General features: G+C 33.9%; 1 protein-coding gene across 2 annotated transcripts in view; it reads right to left on the bottom strand.

Moving 5' to 3' along the window:
- MTIF2 (mitochondrial translational initiation factor 2) overlaps positions 1 to 18,353 on the bottom strand; it is a 45,533-nt gene extending 27,180 nt beyond the window's left edge. Inside the window, exons 1-7 of one of the 2 annotated variants that reach the window (XM_003758272.4) lie at positions 18,005 to 18,353; positions 15,726 to 15,957; positions 14,981 to 15,101; positions 7,540 to 7,711; positions 6,545 to 6,705; positions 5,493 to 5,669; positions 1,696 to 1,835 (exon numbers count right to left, since the gene is read on the bottom strand). In XM_003758272.4, the coding sequence (XP_003758320.1) occupies positions 1,696 to 1,835; positions 5,493 to 5,669; positions 6,545 to 6,705; positions 7,540 to 7,711; positions 14,981 to 15,101; positions 15,726 to 15,950 (996 nt within the window). In that variant the 5' untranslated portion in view covers positions 15,951 to 15,957; positions 18,005 to 18,353. The remainder of the gene's footprint in view (positions 1 to 1,695; positions 1,836 to 5,492; positions 5,670 to 6,544; positions 6,706 to 7,539; positions 7,712 to 14,980; positions 15,102 to 15,725; positions 15,958 to 18,004) is intronic. The other variant, XM_012540211.3, reaches the window with a different exon arrangement.
- Positions 18,354 to 19,088: the final 735 nt, after the last annotated feature.

Raw genomic sequence — 19,088 nt, forward strand, 5'->3', positions numbered from 1 at the left:
CAGAACTGGAAGACAGATACGGTGGTAGTGGTTCTCCTGCCTCCCCCACAGAAACCAAGACACATTCAGGAGGACCTCAAGTAGCTGGCAGTGGCAAAGAACACAAAGGACTAGCTGCAGGAGCTCAAACTCTCGGAACCAAGGAGAGAGATAGGCCTCTAAGAAAACTAGCCAAGCCCCAAGTGAAGGAGACAAGACTTTGAAAGAGATAATAAAGGATTTGGACTTTAATCCCTGGCTACTCCTGTGGTGATTACTGAACTGAAAAGAAGGCTGCTCCCAGAGACCTCCAAGGAAACTGAAACAGAGAACATTACATTTTAGAGAGAACATTACATTTTGGCGCCCAATGTGGGGCCGAACAGAAAAAAAAGAACATTACAGTTCCCTGATTAAAGAAGTATTACAGAAGTAGTTACTTTACTGTCTGTATTGAATGAGAATCAAAGTGGTTGGGGTGGAGGGGACTTTGATGTTATCTAATTCAGTCTCTTTATTTTATATATGAAGAAAATGGGGCCCAGACGACCAAAAAAACAACTTGAATATGAAAACATAGCTAGTAAGTGTAAAGCCAGGATGTGCTCACAGGTTTTTTGACTCTGAATACTTTGATCTTTCTATTTTTCATTTACCCATAATTTTGCCCAGTTATTTTTTATAACCAGAATTATCAGTCCCTTTAGGTCTGAGTGTCATCACCCCAAACTGTGGGCAAACTTTGTCATTCAGTTGCTTCAGTTTGACTCTCTGTGACCCCATTTAGGGTTTTCTTGGTAAAGATATTCCAGCTTATTTAACAGATGAGGAAACTAAAGCATAGCATCAAGTGGCTTGCCCAGGATCACATGGCTACTAAGTATCTAAGGTTACATTTTGAACTCAGTTCTTCCTGAGTCCAAGCACAGGGTATGGTTCACTGTGCTACCTATCAATAATTCATGAAGCAAAGCCCAGTATTTTCCCTGATTTGTTTCAATCTTCCTAGAATTTCATAAAATTTTATTTATAATATTTCCAATTTCAAATGTTTATTATACTCTTCACTAAACCATTACGATAACTGGCCTTTAATTTTAGTTCCAGAACTAAGCAGTAGGACTTCAGGTATGTCATTTAATATTTCTGAAGCTCAGTTTCCTCATCTGCAAAATGGGGAAAATAAGATCTTAAGATTCTATATGTAGCATCAGAAAAGACCTCAGCAGGAATCAAATTCAAACCTCTTATTTTAAATATGAAGCCCAATGCCAGTATTCTATCTCCTGCTCCATACAACCTTTAAAAAACAGTTATCAGCTTTGCCTATTTTTCAGATCAGTTATAGAGAATCATAAAATACATATATTAAAGCATTTTCAAGGAAGGAAATCAACATCTACTAAGTACCTACTATAGGCCAGACATTTACAAATGTTATTTTGTTTGATCCTCACAACAACCCTGGGACAAAGCTGCTATTACAATCCCCATTTTACCATTCAGGAAACTGAGTTAAATTGAGGTGAAATGATTTGCCCAAGTTCTGACAGCCATCAGATCAGATTTGAACTCCAGGGGGTAGGGCTTGATAACCTTGAAATTTAAATATTTAAATATATTTAATTAAATTTAAATATAAAAATGAAATATGTAAATTTAGTGTAGTATCTTCATCACTTGAATATTATTATCTCTGAGTTATTGACAACTTACCTTAAGTGCAGAGATATGTATTGCCTGAACATCACCTCCATACTCTTCACAAACTACATTATAAGTTAACAACTCTTTCTTCACTCTTTCAGGATCAGCCTCTGGTTTGTCACACTTGTTTATAGCAAGAATGATTGGAACTTAAAAAAAAAAGTTTCAAAAAAGATGAAACGATAAGTGAGTTTACAGTACAACTTCCTCCTCTCTCACTTACAATGATAATACCTCATACTGATTTTCTTTTACTCAGTGGCTTTACAACATTCACTCTGGGGTCTAATAGTGATAAGTATAAAAGTGAGAAATTCTTTACTGACTTCAGTTATTGTTTCTATTATATTATACAAAGATGTAAACTAGAGCTAGGTTTTCAGTAGGAAACAGTGAAAATATGAACTATATCATCTGCAGTTCACTAATTTAATTTAGTCTCTGATTACTTCACTGAAAACTTGCTAGGGATCTTGAGTTTTCATAAAATGATAAATCATGCAAATGCTCTAATTAGAAATAGAGAAGCATTAAATTTTAGGGATCCCTCTAATTTTATAGATAAACACGGTCACCAAGGTCTTTTTTTTCTTTTTTTGGAGACTGGGTCTCTCTCTCTCTCTCAGACAAACTTAATATATATGAGTCCACTCCTAGGTGGGTTCCAGTGTTTAAAGTTATATAATCTTTGACCTGTTCTTGAGTAACTTTTTCTTCTTTTATAGACGGATTGTCAGCCTTTCACCCCCAGGGACTCACCACATTAATGAAAAACTTAGTGTGAACACCTAATGGACATTAGGTCTTCTGCAATTCAGAACCAAAATCCTCAAATCTCACTCAGCCTCCCCTAGTAGCAGACATTAGGGTCCTGCATCACCATTACCACCCAGCTTGATCAAGGTCCTTGAGTTCCTAATAGACAGAGTCAGGTCAAAAGTATAGGTGGCACATTTCCTGGTCCTGTGTATTTTTTTACTAAATAATACAACTTCACAATGGAAGAATATAAATAATTCTTACAGGACTAAAACAGAAATAATTTTTGGCAATGCATTTAAGTACAATCTAATCACTGAGTATTTCCTTATACGTCTTTATTTTTTTTTTCTTTTTTTTTTTTATTTAATAGCCTTTTATTTACAGGATATATACATGGGTAACTTTACAGGATTAACAATTGCCAAACCTCTTGTTCCAATTTTTCACCTCTTCCCCCCCCCCCCACCCCCTCCCCTAGCTGGCAGGATGACCAGTAGATGTTAAATATATTAAAATATAACTTAGATACACACCTTATACGTCTTTAAAAATTATTTCATTCTTCCTCTCTTCCTCACTATCTTACTTACTACCATAAGACCCAATAAAAGATCAAATGAAATGAGCCATGTGGAAAAAATATTTTTAATTCATTTTTTATAGAAGTTTTTTTATTTTTAAAACATATGCAAGGATAATTTTTCAATACTGACTCTTGAAAAAACTTACATTCCAATTTTTCTCCCCCTTCCTTCTCCTCCTCCCCTAGATGGCATGTAATCCAATATATGTTAAACATGGTAAAAAATGTTAAATCCAATATAGGCATACATATTTATACAATTATCTTGCTGCACAAGAAAAATCAGATCAAAAAGTAAAAAAGAAAAAGAAAATAAAATTCAAGCAAATCACAACAAAAAGAATAAAAATACTATGGTATGATCTACCCTCAGTCCCCACAGTCTCTCTCTGGGTGTAGATGGCTTTCATCATCACAGATCATTAGAATTGGCCTGAATCATCTCATTGTTGAAGAGAACCACATCCATCAGAATTGATCATTATATAATCTTGCTGTTGCCATGTACAATGTTCACCTGGTTCTATTCACTTCACTAAGCATCAGTTCATGTAAGTCTCTCCAGGCCTCTCTGAAATCATCCTATTGGTCATTTCTTACAGAATAATAATATTCCACAGCATTCACATACCATTACTTATTCAGCCATTTCCCAACTGATGAGCATCCACTCAGTTTTCCAGTTCCTTACCACTACAAAAAGGGCTGCCACAAACATTTTTGTACATGTGGGTCCCTTTCCCTCTTTTAAGATCTCTGCCCAGATCTCTTAAGCCCATTAGAAATACTGCTGCATCAAAGGGTATAGTATACTATAGTGTATTATATATATACATATATATAGTATAGTATACTATAGTATAGTATGATAACCCTTTGGGCATAGTTCCAAATTGCTTTCCAGAATGACTGGATGTGTTCATAATTCCACCAACAAGGTATTAGGCATTCTAGTTTTCCCACATCCCCTCCAACATTTGTCATTATCTTGGAAAAAATATTGTGAAATTTAAAGATCTATTCACATATAATGTATAATTTGTCATTACCTGAGAGCCACATAAGTAAAAAACACATATAAACATATATATGTATGTGTACACAAAAATATATCCATAACATGTACGTGTATGTATACCTTCACATAAATGCATATATATATATATATATATATATATATATATATATATATATATATACACACATAATTAAGTCCATTTAGACCGAAGAATATGAAGATCTTCAAATGTTTTAGGCAACCATAATCTGAAATCTTTAAAAAGCTTTCATGGATCTATGGTCAATCTTATTATTCCTACTGAAAGTATGGACCTAAAATACATTGTAAATGCTCTTAAGAATTTTAAAAATATAAATTTCAGATTAGCAAACCAAAGGACCACTTTAGGACAAAGGACCTGTTTAGTTTGGCCACTGGTTTAATATGTCCATTTATTATCATCAATAATACTAATACTCATTCTCATTTATGTGGAACAATGAATTCTCAATTATAATAATGAAGGGAAACAAATTTTTAAAATACAAAACTGAATAATCCAAATATCTGGCATTGAAATATATCTGGCACCTTACATTTTAATATACCTGTGTCAGAAGAAAATTATGTCCTACTATAAAGGTCTGATTTAAAAGAACCTAGATCTGATTATCAGGGAAAGATTTTTTTCATATAAAGTAAAAGTAGGTAAGTGAAGTGAACAGAACTAGGAGAACATTGTACACAGTAGCAACAAGATTATGTGATGATCAACTGTGATGGATTTGGCTCTTCTCAACAATATAGTGATTCAAAGCAATTCCAATAGACTTGAGATTGAAAATGCCACTCCTATCCAGAGAGATCAAATGTGAATCAAAGCACAGTATTTTCACCTTTGTGCTTGTTTGTTCTTTTCTTCCTTGCGTTTCCCACCCCCCCACTTCTGATTTGATTTTTCTTGTATAACATGTCAATAGATGAAAATATATTTAAAAGGGAAAAAAAAAAATAAAGGAAATGCAAGGAGCATTATGTGCCTGAGATGTCAACCAAGTAAATTCATAAATACTAGGGAAAGAATTGCCTCTAAATTTGAAAACAAGATTTGTGACTACATAGGGGATAAATCCCTCTAGGGACAATAAAGCAAGCACTATAAATCAATATTGCTCAAACACCTTCCCCTGAAAAAAGTATACAGTATTTTCCCAAAACTAACTCTCAAAAGGGAGAGGCAAGTACCATTCCAATTTTATCAAGGAAGAATAAGGTCAAGTTATTTCTGAAACTTAACATATTTAGTAGTAAGCAGTCTCTCTGATGTGGTATGAAAATTCCTGTTTAGAATTTAGAAGAAAATATTTGTGACCAGAACAGTTTTAATACATTGTGCTAGGTCCATGAACACTACTACAATTAATCAGATACTAAAGGAAAAATGGTTAGTCATATAAGTACCTTGAGCATTTTGGGCATGTTGGATAGATTCCACAGTTTGCTTCATTACTCCATCTTCTGCTGCTACAACTAATATGATAATATCAGTGAGATGAGCACCCCTAGACCTCATTGCTGAAAAGGCAGCATGTCCAGGAGTATCAAGAAAGGTTATCTTTTCTCCAGTTGGTAAAGAAACTATAAAAACAGAATTCCAAAGACACAAGAAATTTAAAATGTATCATCTTTAATTTAAACAAACATAAGTACCATTACTGAATGTATTTTACTCTAAAATAATACTTTTGTTTTAGCAAACAATTAAAATTCAGAGTATAAATGATAAATTAAATTTTTTTAATTATGAAATATCCATATCATCTTTAAACTGCACATGAAGTATCTTCCTTCATAAAGCATTCTTTATATTTCAAGCTCACAACAAAATTCAAAAACATTCCTCTGTATATTTGAAGAGAAAAAAATCTGAATAACCAATAATAGGAAGAACCTATGTTTTATATTTGTATGCCTCTCCATTTTAGGAGGAGGGGGAAAGAGACTACATCAATTTACTATAACATTTAGGAAAGGTTACAAATACATGATCCAACTAGAACTATGGAATGATTTTAAATTCAAAGTTTATTATACATTTACCTAAAATAGAAAGAGGATTTGAATGCTAAATGTACCCATATTATAGGTAGCTAGAAAAAAGGATATCAGCTGAACAGTCCAAATACTATACTGCTATGGAAATAGTGATGAGGATAACAACTATTGTTGTAGTTATTGCAATACTTAAATCATAAAGAATTTAAAAGTCACCAATGATAAGAAGGTATTGAAGTAGTAGTGTTCTGCACAGATGAAGGGGGGGCAGTTCCCATATTAAAGGAATCATGTATTTATCAAAGTATCTAAGTATATTTCATCCAAATCAGTGGTAGGTTTGTGCTTCAGTCTGTCCTCTTAATACTTTTAGATCAAAACACTGCATTTCACGTTATTGATATGTGAAAGTTACAAATAGCACTCCTAAGCACATTAAAAATAATTTATATTCATACCAAGAAAGGCACCAATATGCTGAGTTATGCCTCCAGCTTCCAATGCTGCTACTTGAGTTTTTCGCAGTTTGTCAAGTAAAGTTGTTTTACCATGATCAACATGACCCATGATGGTAACAACTGGGAACCTTGGGATTAAAAAAGCTGGATCTGCCTCAGGTCTACAATTAATAGGAAAGAATTTTCATTCCAAAAATGTTACAAACATTATATAGCCTTGGTTATATCACACAGACTGATTCTCAATCTGCTCTTTTAAATTAATAATGAATCCCAGCATAATCATCATTCATATAAACATCATTATACTTCCTTCTAAATATTAAATTATTCATTATCAAAATATATATGAAAGTTTTATTATTTAATTTATTCACTTATAGTTCACATCCTTACAATTTCTAACACAGTGGCAAATAGATATTCAATATATATTTGTTGAAACAAATTTTTAATTTAAGAATTATTAGTCACACATGGCAAGCTGAGAAACATAATCCTCATTTATTTTTTTTTCCTTTTTTTCCCCCTCATTCATTTTTAACAGTCAAACACATCTCCAAAGTAACAATATTATTTTTAAATGCTTTGGATACTTTAAAAAAGCAAAAATTTACCTCAGCATATTCACATTTTCAAGATATAAAGCAATTCCAAAAGCATATTTTAAATACCCAAACCTAGAATGCACTATCAGCTCTAATTTTTAGAATATCTAGTCTTCTTCAAAAGTCAGCTCAAAGACCATCTCTACATGGGTTTTTCTTGATCCTCCCTTAACTAGCTAACATTTACCAGAATTACCTATTTATTAGCATTGTTTATTTTTCTATGTACATGATGTGTCCTCTTAGAACATGTAAACTCTTTGAGAGAAGAAACTAATCCTATATCCCCAACATGTAGCATAGAAAACCGATATAGTAAATACTCAATAAATCCTTGATGATCGAATGGTATTTCTATTATAGAAAAATAGTAAACTTGAGTTTTACCTTCTCACAGCATCTCTGTTTTCTCTGACTACTTCTGGTTTTAGCTGGGCTCTTTTGCACTTCATTCCAGATTTTTTTAAAACTTCCTTAATCCAAACATAATCTAAGGGAGACTTAGGCTCCAGTAAGTCAATGTCAAGAGCAGTGTTCAATAGGGCCTCATACACATGATCTAGGGAAAGAGATGATAAGAATTTTTTAAAGAATAGATTACTGCTACGTTCAATTTCAGCAATATTTATTTTAAAAATCTATAGACACAATAGCACTGGGCTAGGTAGGCATTGGAGAGGAGGAAAAGTTTAACAAGACAAGGTCCCTACTCAGAAGAAGCTTAAGGTTCAAATGGGAGATAAAACATGAAAAAAGACTACTATAATACACAGAGCTATTTGTTAAGTGCATTAGAAATACACCAAAAAAGTGTCATGTCACTACTAATAAAAATATAAGGGAAAGCTTTAAGGATGAGATGGCATTTGAGATGAGCCTTAAGGGATGGACAGAGGAATTCAACAATCAAAAAAGGAAAAGAGGAAAATTCCAAGCATGGAAAATTTGAGCAAAAAAATATAGAGAAAAACTTTGGAGTACATTCAAGAGTTAGTATTTTGATTTGGCTGAAAAAAAAAACTGAAGTTGTCTGAATACAGACTAAAGAATACTGTTTTTTATTTTCTTTCACTTTTTTCCTTTTATTCTAATCTTTTTGAACAAAATTACTATTATGCAAATGTTTTACATAATTGCACATTCATAATCTATATCAGATTGCTTTACCATCTCAGGGAACAGGAAGATGGAGCGAGAAAAGGATAGAATTTGGAACTCAAAACTTTAAATAAAATTTTTTTTAAAAAACCTGGAAAAAATAAAATAATATAAACCAAGTATGAGATGATAGTGTTCCACTGGACTTAGAGAAGTTTTCAGACCTGATCCACCAAAATTAATTATAGCTCTACTACACATAGAGCTTTATTTAAAAAACAGTCTGCATAATTTTCTTTTATTGATTACAGAATCAATAAAATGTTTTCTCTACTAACCTAAGATTTGCATGTAAAAATTTATAAAAACACTCTAAACTGAACATCTGTAAACCACAATTAAGAGTGCTGATTTTCTAACCACTAACATGATACTATGGGTACAAGAGCCCTAAGATGAGAGAACAGTAAATATGCTGGAGAAGAAAGCAGTACAGTCCAGCTTTACTCCCAAAAGTATTCCAACAAAAAAACTATAAAATGAAACCAGACCAAGCAGTGGCCAGGAAACCAAAAGAAGCATCACAGTCATAATTTTCCCAGGCAACATGAAACAGATAAAGGTACTCAGTCTAACAAGGAAGACATCAGCTGCGCCTTCACTGAAGTGAAAAAACATAAGTAGGACCTGCAGCTTTCTACAAGAATAAAGTAGTTCTGATACCATGTTCTTTGCACAATGGGTATGGTAGGAAACAGGAAGGGAAGCCAACGGGAAGGTCTGTTCTGAATACCCTAGAAGTGCATCAAAGATCCTGCAGGATTTCCAAGAGACCTGTAGCCACAATATTTCAGAGAATAGTTACAGACTGTGTGTTAGGCATGGGCCTGGAATAGAGTATTAAATCTATACCAAAGCTGGGCCTGAATCTTGCATCTAACAAGAGCAAGGAGCTCAGACCAAGGAAGAGCAAACAAATCTGGCTATCTGAATATGCAAAACCTTCCAATTAGCTGACGGGGTTGGGGCCAGGAACAGCTGACAGAAGCTTCAACCACAGACAAGCCAAATGAGTAAGAAGCTTGCAAAGCAGAGACTAGGAGTACAACAATAAGTCTTCATTAGATGAGACCACCTTAAGCACACTGAAAGCTTGCAAATCACCAGGCTAAGTTATTCCAAAGATCCTTAAAGAAAATAGTACTCACTACCCGAAAAGAGAAGCAAAATTCCTGAGAATACAAATCGGGGAAAAAAACAAAGTCCAGACATTCTCCCCAGAATTTTAAAGAGCCTGGTGCTAATTAAAGCCCCAACTTCAAGAGCAAGGGTGAAAAAATGAATAAACAAGCAAAAAAAGAATCTCACCTTAAAATGGTATGACAGCAAATCTCAAGACTCAAAACTTGAAGAGAATAATTCAAAAACATTTACAAATAAAACTTCAAGGTAAAACACAGCTTGGACACAAGTTCAGTTAGAATTGCTAAAAGAAAAATTTTTTTTTTTAAATGATCTTATAATATAAGAGTTTTAGAAAAGAATTGGAAAAAATTAGAGCTTTCAAGGAAAAATTCTGAAAATTAATACCTTAATGATAGAGGTAATCTTATCTATGCAGTAGACTTTTTTGAAAATTAAAATAGTTAAAATAGAAATTAATGGCTCCATAAGACAAGAAATATTAAAGCAAAATCAAAACATCAAAAAAAGAAAAAAAAAAATCTCATGTCAAAAACTAATGACCTGGTAAACAGATAAAGGAGAAATAATTTAAGAATCACTGGGTTATCTGAAAATAATAATCATAAAAAGATCTTAGATATAAAATTTCAAGAAATCATAAATGAAACTTGAACAGACATAACAGATCAAGAGGACAAAGTTAAAATAGAAAGAATTCATTAGTCACCTCTTGACAGAAAATCCAAAATAAACACTCATAACAATGCCACAGCGCAAAATCCAGAGCTTTCAAATAAAAAAAAAAAAAAAAATACTACAAGTAACAAAAAGAACAAGTGCAAGAAACACAGGTAGGCTCACACAGAATTTAGCAGCTGTACGATAAAAGAGTGGAGTATTTGGAATATGATATTACAGGAAGCATGTTATAAGTTTATGTGAATAAACTACCTAAGAAAATTAAGTATAATCCTGCAGGATCTTCAACGAAATAGAAAACTTCCAAGCATTCTGAATGAAAAGATAAGAGCAAAGTAGAAATTCTGACATAAAAATAAGTCAAGAGAAATAACAAAAGATAAACATAAGTGAGCAACTGGAAGGAATTAAACAAGGATGAAGTGCTTACATTCTAAGAGGAAACAGGATGCAACTACCCTCCCAGAATCCTAATGTCATTAAATTAAGACAGAATGCCTTGGAATGTTTTGTTATGTTTTGATGCTCTTGAAGAAAGGAAAGGAAGGAGAAAGAATACAATAGAGATAAAATGGGAATAAAATGGTGGGAGAATTTATCCTATATAATTAGAGTAAACTACAGAAGACCATACAAACAAGCAACTAGGACTGAGAGAGGCAGGTGACACCTGGACCTCACTTTTATCCAAATTGATTAAAAAAGTAGTGAATACACACACACACACACACCCCACAGAAAGGGGCACAAAATAACATTTTATTGAACAGAGAAACAGGAGGAAACAAGAAAGGGGCATAAGAATGTAGACTGAGGAAGGGGTTAGTCCTAAGTTTAACAAACTAACTTTGGAGAAAAGAAAGAAAATATTTAGTAAGGTTTTAAAAGAAGTAATAGTAGTAGTACTATCATTTTTATATAATATTTACATATATAGTATATGTTCACATAATACATCATCATTGCAATATATAACTATATTTCTTAAATAAGTATATATAAAATAAAATGTGTAATATATTACACATTTTATTATATATATATATATATATATATATATATATATATATATATATACACACACACATATAAACCTATTGCAGAGGGTCACAGATGGTGGGGGAACTCTGGGTGAGGTATAAGATCCTTCAGCCTAGAGGGAACCTGCTAACAATGTCTGATTTAGGCTCCCCATCTCCCCTAAAGGCTCTCAACTTTCCTGAGAAGTCAGGGAAGGTGACAACCTGTGTTGCGAGTGAAGCAGAGTAAGACCAGGTGCAAGAGTGATACCAGGTGGCAAACTACATACAACAGTAAGTTGTTTGTGGTCCCACGTGCACAGTATATACTTACCACATGCCTAGTATTGTTTTTGTTACAGAAGGGTATGAGAGTATAAAATTAAGGGAAAAGCCCTTGGAATAAATGGATTCCACATTTCCACCATCCTCACTATCCCATTTCATCACTTCTCCACTAAGACAGTATATTTTAATCACCCCAACTTGGGGCTCTTGAAAGCATGGTACATTTTGTCACCCCAACTTGGGGGCTCTAGAAAGCAGGACACAACAGCCTATTTATGAAGGTACCATGCTAAGCCCTTTACAAGCATCTCATTTGATCCTTACAAAAACTTTGAGATAACTAAGTAAGTTAACTAAGGTAAATAGAGGCTAAGAGACTTGCCCAAAGTCACACAGCTCTGTGACACAGATACTAATAAGTATTTGAGGCTGGATTTAACTCAAAAAAGATGAGTCTTTCTGACTCCAGGTCTGACATTCTATCCACTACACCATCTAACTGTCACAGATAAATAGTAAAATTACATTTTACTGGAAGTTAACAGTATTGATATTAATTAATTGTGAATTAATATCAATACTTACTTAAATTGAATGTTCAAAATAGCATAGCACTTAAATACTAAAAAATCAACAAATATTTAACTAAAAGTAAATTCTAAATGAATTATAGGGGAAAATAAAAAGTAAAATCATAATTGCAGGACACCCATTGTAGTTCTTTCAGACTCTAACAAATCTAACCCAAAAAAGCTAACTAAAAAAAGAGCTATTAAGGAAAGGGTTAAAGATTAATTTGAGACTAACAAACCTAAAAAATTGTGGGTCAAAAAATAAACCATAAAAACAAGAGATAATTTCACTAAATATTATGACAACAATGGGACAATATACCAGAATTTTCAGGATGTATCGAAGGCTTTTGATTAGGGGAAAATTTTTTTTTTTGGTCAACAGGAGACAGGAAAAAAAAAAAATCAATCAATTAGCCATGCAACTTAAAAAACTAGAAAAATCAATAAATCCTAAAACCCTAATTCACCACCAAAATAGAAATTCTGGAAATCAAAGATTAACAAATCTGAAAAAGAAAAACAAAAAAATACTGAATTAATAAATAAAAGAGCTTTTTTTTTTTTTTTAAACCATATGCACTGAGATGGAGAACATACAACTCCATTTCTTTATTATTTCAACTCTACCAATTTCACTGTTAAACAAAATATTGACTCACATTAAATTATTTTTATTAAAAAACTGTTGTTTTAAGGTTTAGGCTTTGTTTCTTCCTGTTTCAATAATCTACATTATGAGTTATTGTTTTTTCTATAAATTATTTAAGTCAGAAACATAACATTGAAACACTGTACAATTTCATTTCCTAACTTATTTTATCATTCCAACTGGATGACTAAAATATGTTAATGTACATGACAGAAGAGGAAAAAATTGCAATGCAACATTTCTAACAAGGAATCTGGCTCAAATGCTGTCCTTACCCAGAAAAAAATTACAAAATTATGTTATAGGTGAAATTTTATTTTAAATTTTTTCAGATTTCCAAAAACAAATCTTTTACTGTCTTAAAAGAAATATTCTTTCACCTTTTGAATGCTAACTCCTCTCTTATGCTCTTGGTCTCACCTCTTTCTGATTCTCAAAGGACTTGATCCAGCAAGTATCTGCTGTCTTTCTTCTTTAATTACTGTCTAAAAATATTGTCCAGTATCCTTTTTATTTAAAAAAAAAAAAAAAAAAAAAAAAAAAAAAAAAACCTTCCTTAAACTCTGCTACCCTTTCTAACCACCATCTTTTCCCCTTTTCTTCACCAACAAATGTCTCAATACAGTGGGAGTCAATAAACCTAGAGTCCAAATACCCAGTTCCTACATGCATATTCCTCTATCCTTGCAAACGCTACAGTCCCAGGTCCTCCATTGAAATGGATTTCTTAAAGGTCTATCAACTCCTAATTGTCAAAGACAATAGGCTTTTTTTCAGATCTTCTTAGACCCTTCTCTCACAAAGATATGATACAGTTTAACTTTTTTCTCATTTGGTCTCCATTATACTATGCTATTCCAGTTCTCTTTCTAACTTCTTTTTCTTTCCCATCTCTTCATCATTAACTCCTTAAACATGAATATTATACAAGTGTCTCTCCACAGCCCTCTATTTTTATCCTTTACTGATCTCCTCTACTTCCTTGAATGATTTCAAAATTATCTTTCAATTGACTTCCAAATATACAACTTCACCTCTTACTTCATAAGCATCAAGCTAACCTCAACATCTCCAACTGGATTTGTCCTGTCACCAGTTAAAATTCAATATTCTCACAACTAAACTTTTTATTTTATTCCACAAACTAGCCCTTTCTCTTAACTCCTCCACTTAGAATCTTAGATTTAAAGCTTAAAAAAAAAAAAAAAAAAAAAATTATTGTGGATATCACCATATTCCTAGGCATCTGGCTTAAAGGTACACTCATCTTGATCTTTCCTTTCCCTCAAGGTCCATTCCTAAGTCAGCTGACAAATCCTATCAATTCTATCTCTGAAATATTCCTTCATTCATCCCCTCTTTTATACTCACAATGCTACCACAATTGGACAAGTTGTCATTTCCTGTAACCTGAACTAAATTGATATCCCTGACCTTTAATCTCTTTCCAATTTATCCTTTATGCAGTTGACTAAGTCATCATCCAAATATGCAAATCTGACTACCTTAATTGTTCAAATTAGTTCCCTGTCCAGTTAGTCAAGATCGTCAACCACTCAAGTCTTATTTCATACATTCTATAAAGAACTGCCATTCCCATCCTGCCCTTTTCCATCTCCATACATATTTGTAAAGGTAGTCTTTCTACCTACATCTGAAACAATTTCTCCTATATTATCTCCATATATTGATATATTTTTCCTTCAAGTCCCACCTCCTCTATAAAGCCCTTTTTGATCCTCCATCACTCTCAGTAAACAGCTACCCCACTGTCCTCAATCTCTCATTGCTATGATCAATGAATTTCTCTTATGTACTTACCATATCCTTAACTATATTACACAATTATTTGTGCATACCTCTTATCCCTACAACATTAGCAACTTGGGGGAAAAGATTATTTTATCTTTTAAATTTTTATCCCCAGAATGTAACACAGTTTATTGCACATGGTACATGTTTAATAAATGTTTACGGAATGTTAAATCAATGAAGGAAAACAAATGATTAAAAACAATCATATGGGAATATCAAAGACGGGCTTTGCCTCATTCCAATACTCTACACCAATTTCTGAAAAAGGTTAAATGAGTAAAAGTATTTGTTTTGATTTTGCTAAAGATAGAAAACTATGTGTGGCAATCTGTCCCAGGATTATGACCCCATAATCTGTAGAAGTCTGAAAAACACTTAAACATATTATTCTTTAAATGATACTCCATTTTTCATCCTTGAGTGTCTCAATCTAATGATAAGTGAAACACTAGCTCTTCAGTATGCTTGGTCTTCTTTTCCTACAAAAACATCTGGCTCACCTATATCTTTATTCATAGATCTGGCAAGGTCTTCAACAGTCATTCCATTCCACACTTCTACCTCCTGTTTTTCGTTTTTAGAGTTCTTCCAAGGTAATTTAGATTTCTGTGGTCTTTCTCTCTATTTAAAAAAAAAATGTACATAGGAAGAAAGAAATCCAAGTGGCACAATTACATTATTTGTGGGTAATCTTTTTTTATACAGTAGCTACTAAATTCTTTTCAAACATACATTCTCACAAATAATTTCATCTTTCAGGCTGGAAGTGACTTGTGACATTATTAATTTAGGACAATATGCACTGTTTTTAATGTAATAAAATGGCATCCTGGAAGCATAGAGCACTAGACTTGGAATCAGGAGAAACCTGGGTTCAAACCTTGTTTTTGAAAATTACTAGTTGCATGACCACAAGAAAGTTAACTTTTTGAGGCCTATTATTTTCATCTGCAAAATGAGGATAATGACACTGATAATAAGAGGTTATTGAGAGAATCAAATGAAATAATGTATTATTTTGTAATACTTTGTAAACTTTAAAACACTATCCAATTATTATCAGTATTTCTGGCCAACTGAAATTTCTCTTTTCTTCCCACCCAATCAAAAAAAAAGGTTACCTAGAATCCAGCATTTAAAAATAAGGAGTCTTTAACAAAATATTCAAAATTAATTTTTAAGAATGGCACTGGTACTTTCATCTTAACATTATAATAAAATAACTACTAAAAAAACGCTGAGTACCTTCTTGACACTTAAAAGTCTATATTGTGATAAAGCAACACTAATGAATGTGTCTGTTTGCCAGGATGGTGGTATACACAGGGTAGTACACACAGGATAAGTAAAGGAGGGCATAAGCTTCCACTGTAACAAACAAGCTCTTCTTCGACACAGAGTATGCAGCTGTCTATAAGCATTGGGAAACAGCATCAGACTTTCCAACTTCAGTATTATTCCTATGTTCATTTTTCTCCTATTAAAAAAAAAAATCAAAATATTTTAATACTGAAAACTTCAACTTAAAAAGATAGTCAACCCAAATCTGAAATATCTTATAAACAAAAAACATTTGTCATATCAACTACAGTAGATATTTATGCATAATCATTTTGAAAATATATTTCTAACAAGTATCTTTTAATCTCATGGCTCTTCACACTAAACAAATTCACCTCTTTCTAGGCCCATTCTAAAATAATCAGAACTTACCACCCCATTTATTTTTTTGTTTGTTTGTTTTAATACAAAAAAAACCTAGGTTCTCAAGAATCTCCCACACTGTCCCCAACCCAGGAAACTAGCAAGAACTATATTCCTTAAAACCTAATAAATAAATCCATTAAGATTTATTCATTAAGTACATGAGAACACAAAACAAAAGAACAAAAAAATTAATTACAAGAAAAATAACTAGGTAAGAATAGAAAATGGAAGAGCCAAAGAACTGTGGGCATATTTCTGAGTTATCAGAATAGGACAGAGCTAGCTGAAGAAGCTTTCCTTTTAAATGACACATTGTGAGGCAATTCTTGAGAGAAGAAATTGTCACAGATTAGCAGAGAAGGAAGACATTTTAATCAAGAAAAAAAATTTTTAAATGCAGGTAGAAACTAGAAAACATGTTCTAGAATAACAGCTAACATTTACATAGACTCTTTTTCTTTCTCTCTTTTTTTTTTTTTTTTTTTTTTGGCTGAGGCAATTGGGGTTAAGTGACTTGCCCAGTGTCACACAGCTAGAAAGTGTTGTGTCTGAGATCACATTTGAACTCAGGTCCTCCTAACTTCAGGGCTGGTACTACTGTGCCACTTAGCTGCCCAGGTACTTTTCAAATATCTCATTTTGCCTTCAAAGACTTTGGAAAGTTAAATGTTATTATTAGCTTCAGCTTACAAATAACTAAACTTGAGGCGAAGATAAATGTTTTGTCCAAGGTTTTGTCTTGGACTACTAAGTGTCTAGGGTTGGATTTTCATTTAGGTCTTCTGGATTTCAGGTGCAAAACTCAATAAGCATCATAACATGGCTGTCACCACAAATCTATCGTTAGGAAGGCACTTGAAAAATCAACTAATTCAGGAATTTTTGTTTTGTTATTTTTCGTTCCAAATGCTTCTCCTTTCACTCCCTCCCCCATCCATTAAGAAGGCAAGAAACATGAAATCCATTATGAAACCGAAGAAACAAATGCATGAAAAATATATATATATATTTCTTAAAAACTGCTTCTATCTGCCCTCAGACTTCATCAGTCTCTCTCGAGGTAGACAGCATTTTTCGTCATAAGCCCTTTGGAATTTTTGCATAGTCCAGTTTCTTAACCTGGAGAATCTTCAAACTTGGTGGTTTTTTGTTTTATTATTTGGATAACTGTATTTCAATATAACCCTTTCCCACTGTAATCCTGTGTGCTTTGTTCGTTTGTTTGTTTGTTTTTTAAGTTACCCCGAGGTGTCTGTAGCCTTCACCAGAATGTAGTCAAGGAGTGTCCTCATGACAGAAAAAGAAAATAAGAAGCTAATTTAGTCCAACTGCTTCATTTTGCAGATGGAAAACCCAGGTCCTACATGGTTACTAAGCTAGTGACCAAACAGAATAAAACCTTGACTAAATATAATATAATAAATATAATATATAATAATATATAAATAAAATAAATAATAGAATAAAACTCCGTGGCCCTTTACACACAATTGTGTTCACTTAAAACACATTTTAAGGGCAATTTGGTTGGGAAAACAGGAGCAGCAAAACATGTGGTTAGTGTTGGTCTTGGAAGTCAGGGAGAACCAAGTTCAAATCTCGCCTGTACAAGTCATAACTTCTCTCTCAGCCCGTTTCCCAATCTGTAAAATGGGAACAAAACAGAATCTATTTCCCAAATTTGTTTTAAGGCCCAAATACGAGATCACATAGGTAGGCAAAGCTTTTTGAAAATCTTAAGGTGCGACAGAAATGCTACTCTCATGATCGTTGTTATTCATGAAAAGAGGGATCAGTCCGAAGCATTCTCGCCTGACCTTCAAGTCAAAGGGAAGCTCGTGCGGTTTGGGACGTGTGTGCAGGCGTGTTCATCGGCACTGACGTCCAGGTTGGATCAGAGGCCCCCCCGGGGATCAGAGTCCATGATGCAAGGTGACAGTGACCGTGAGACCACGTTCGCGGAGACGCGAACACACGCGAGAGGCAGATCGATGTCTCTGGATCTCAGGAAATGAGCATGGTGTTCCAGCCTGGGAAGCGGAGGCTGAGCTGAACCTACTTTCTGACAGAGGTGAACAGAGAAGTTTCACTACCGGCAGAAGAAACTCCAGAGATCCTCTTCCGGCGCCCGAACAGGATATCAGTCCGTCCTTTATTGGGACCCCCCCAAGGTCTCTTCCGGTTTCCGGCGGAAGTTCCGCCGCCTCAAAGCCAGATGGCCTTCCTCCGTGGGCCACACGGAATGGGCGCCACCCAGCGGCGGGCCACTCAGGAAGCCGCTGCAGGATTCTGGACCAGGAGCGCGCGCGTGCGCGTGCTGGTGCGGAGTAACCCTTACCCGCTCTGTTAACGCCTCTCCCCTCTCTGAGAATCATAAATCTATCCTTCACCATCGTTCTCACCCGGGAACCTTTTTTTGGTATCTCCCTTTTTTGGGCATCTCCCAAGGCTAGCAATAGACGTCGAATAAATCTTTATTTACTGACTCGCAATTTCCTCCCGGAAAATTGATTTTGATTGAATTGAAATTGAACAGAGGTTCCTGGGGCCGAATGGAACTTCTAATCCTTAAGTGACAGGTCTTTAAAAAAAAAAAAATTCTTTTTTTTTTCTTTCTTTTTTTTTTTTTTAAAGAAATATTGCTTCTCCTCTACAAGTTAAATATTCCCAGTTCCTGGAGCCCACGTATAATGTAGGAGCTCCAGTTGCTTTCTTCTGTGTACTTTCCTCGATTCTATGCATGAATGAGCAGGAGGCAATCTCAGAGATTCCCCTCACTTGAAGTGATTTGACCGGGTTTTCAATGCTTTTCCTAAAATATGACAACCAGAATTGAACTCGGTGCTCCAAAAGCGGACCAGAATACAAAGAGATTCTAATTTTGCAAACTGTGAGTTGGAC

The sequence above is a fragment of the Sarcophilus harrisii genome, chromosome 2 (genome assembly GCF_902635505.1).
Source record: "Sarcophilus harrisii chromosome 2, mSarHar1.11, whole genome shotgun sequence".
NCBI classification, from domain to species: domain Eukaryota; kingdom Metazoa; phylum Chordata; class Mammalia; order Dasyuromorphia; family Dasyuridae; genus Sarcophilus; species Sarcophilus harrisii.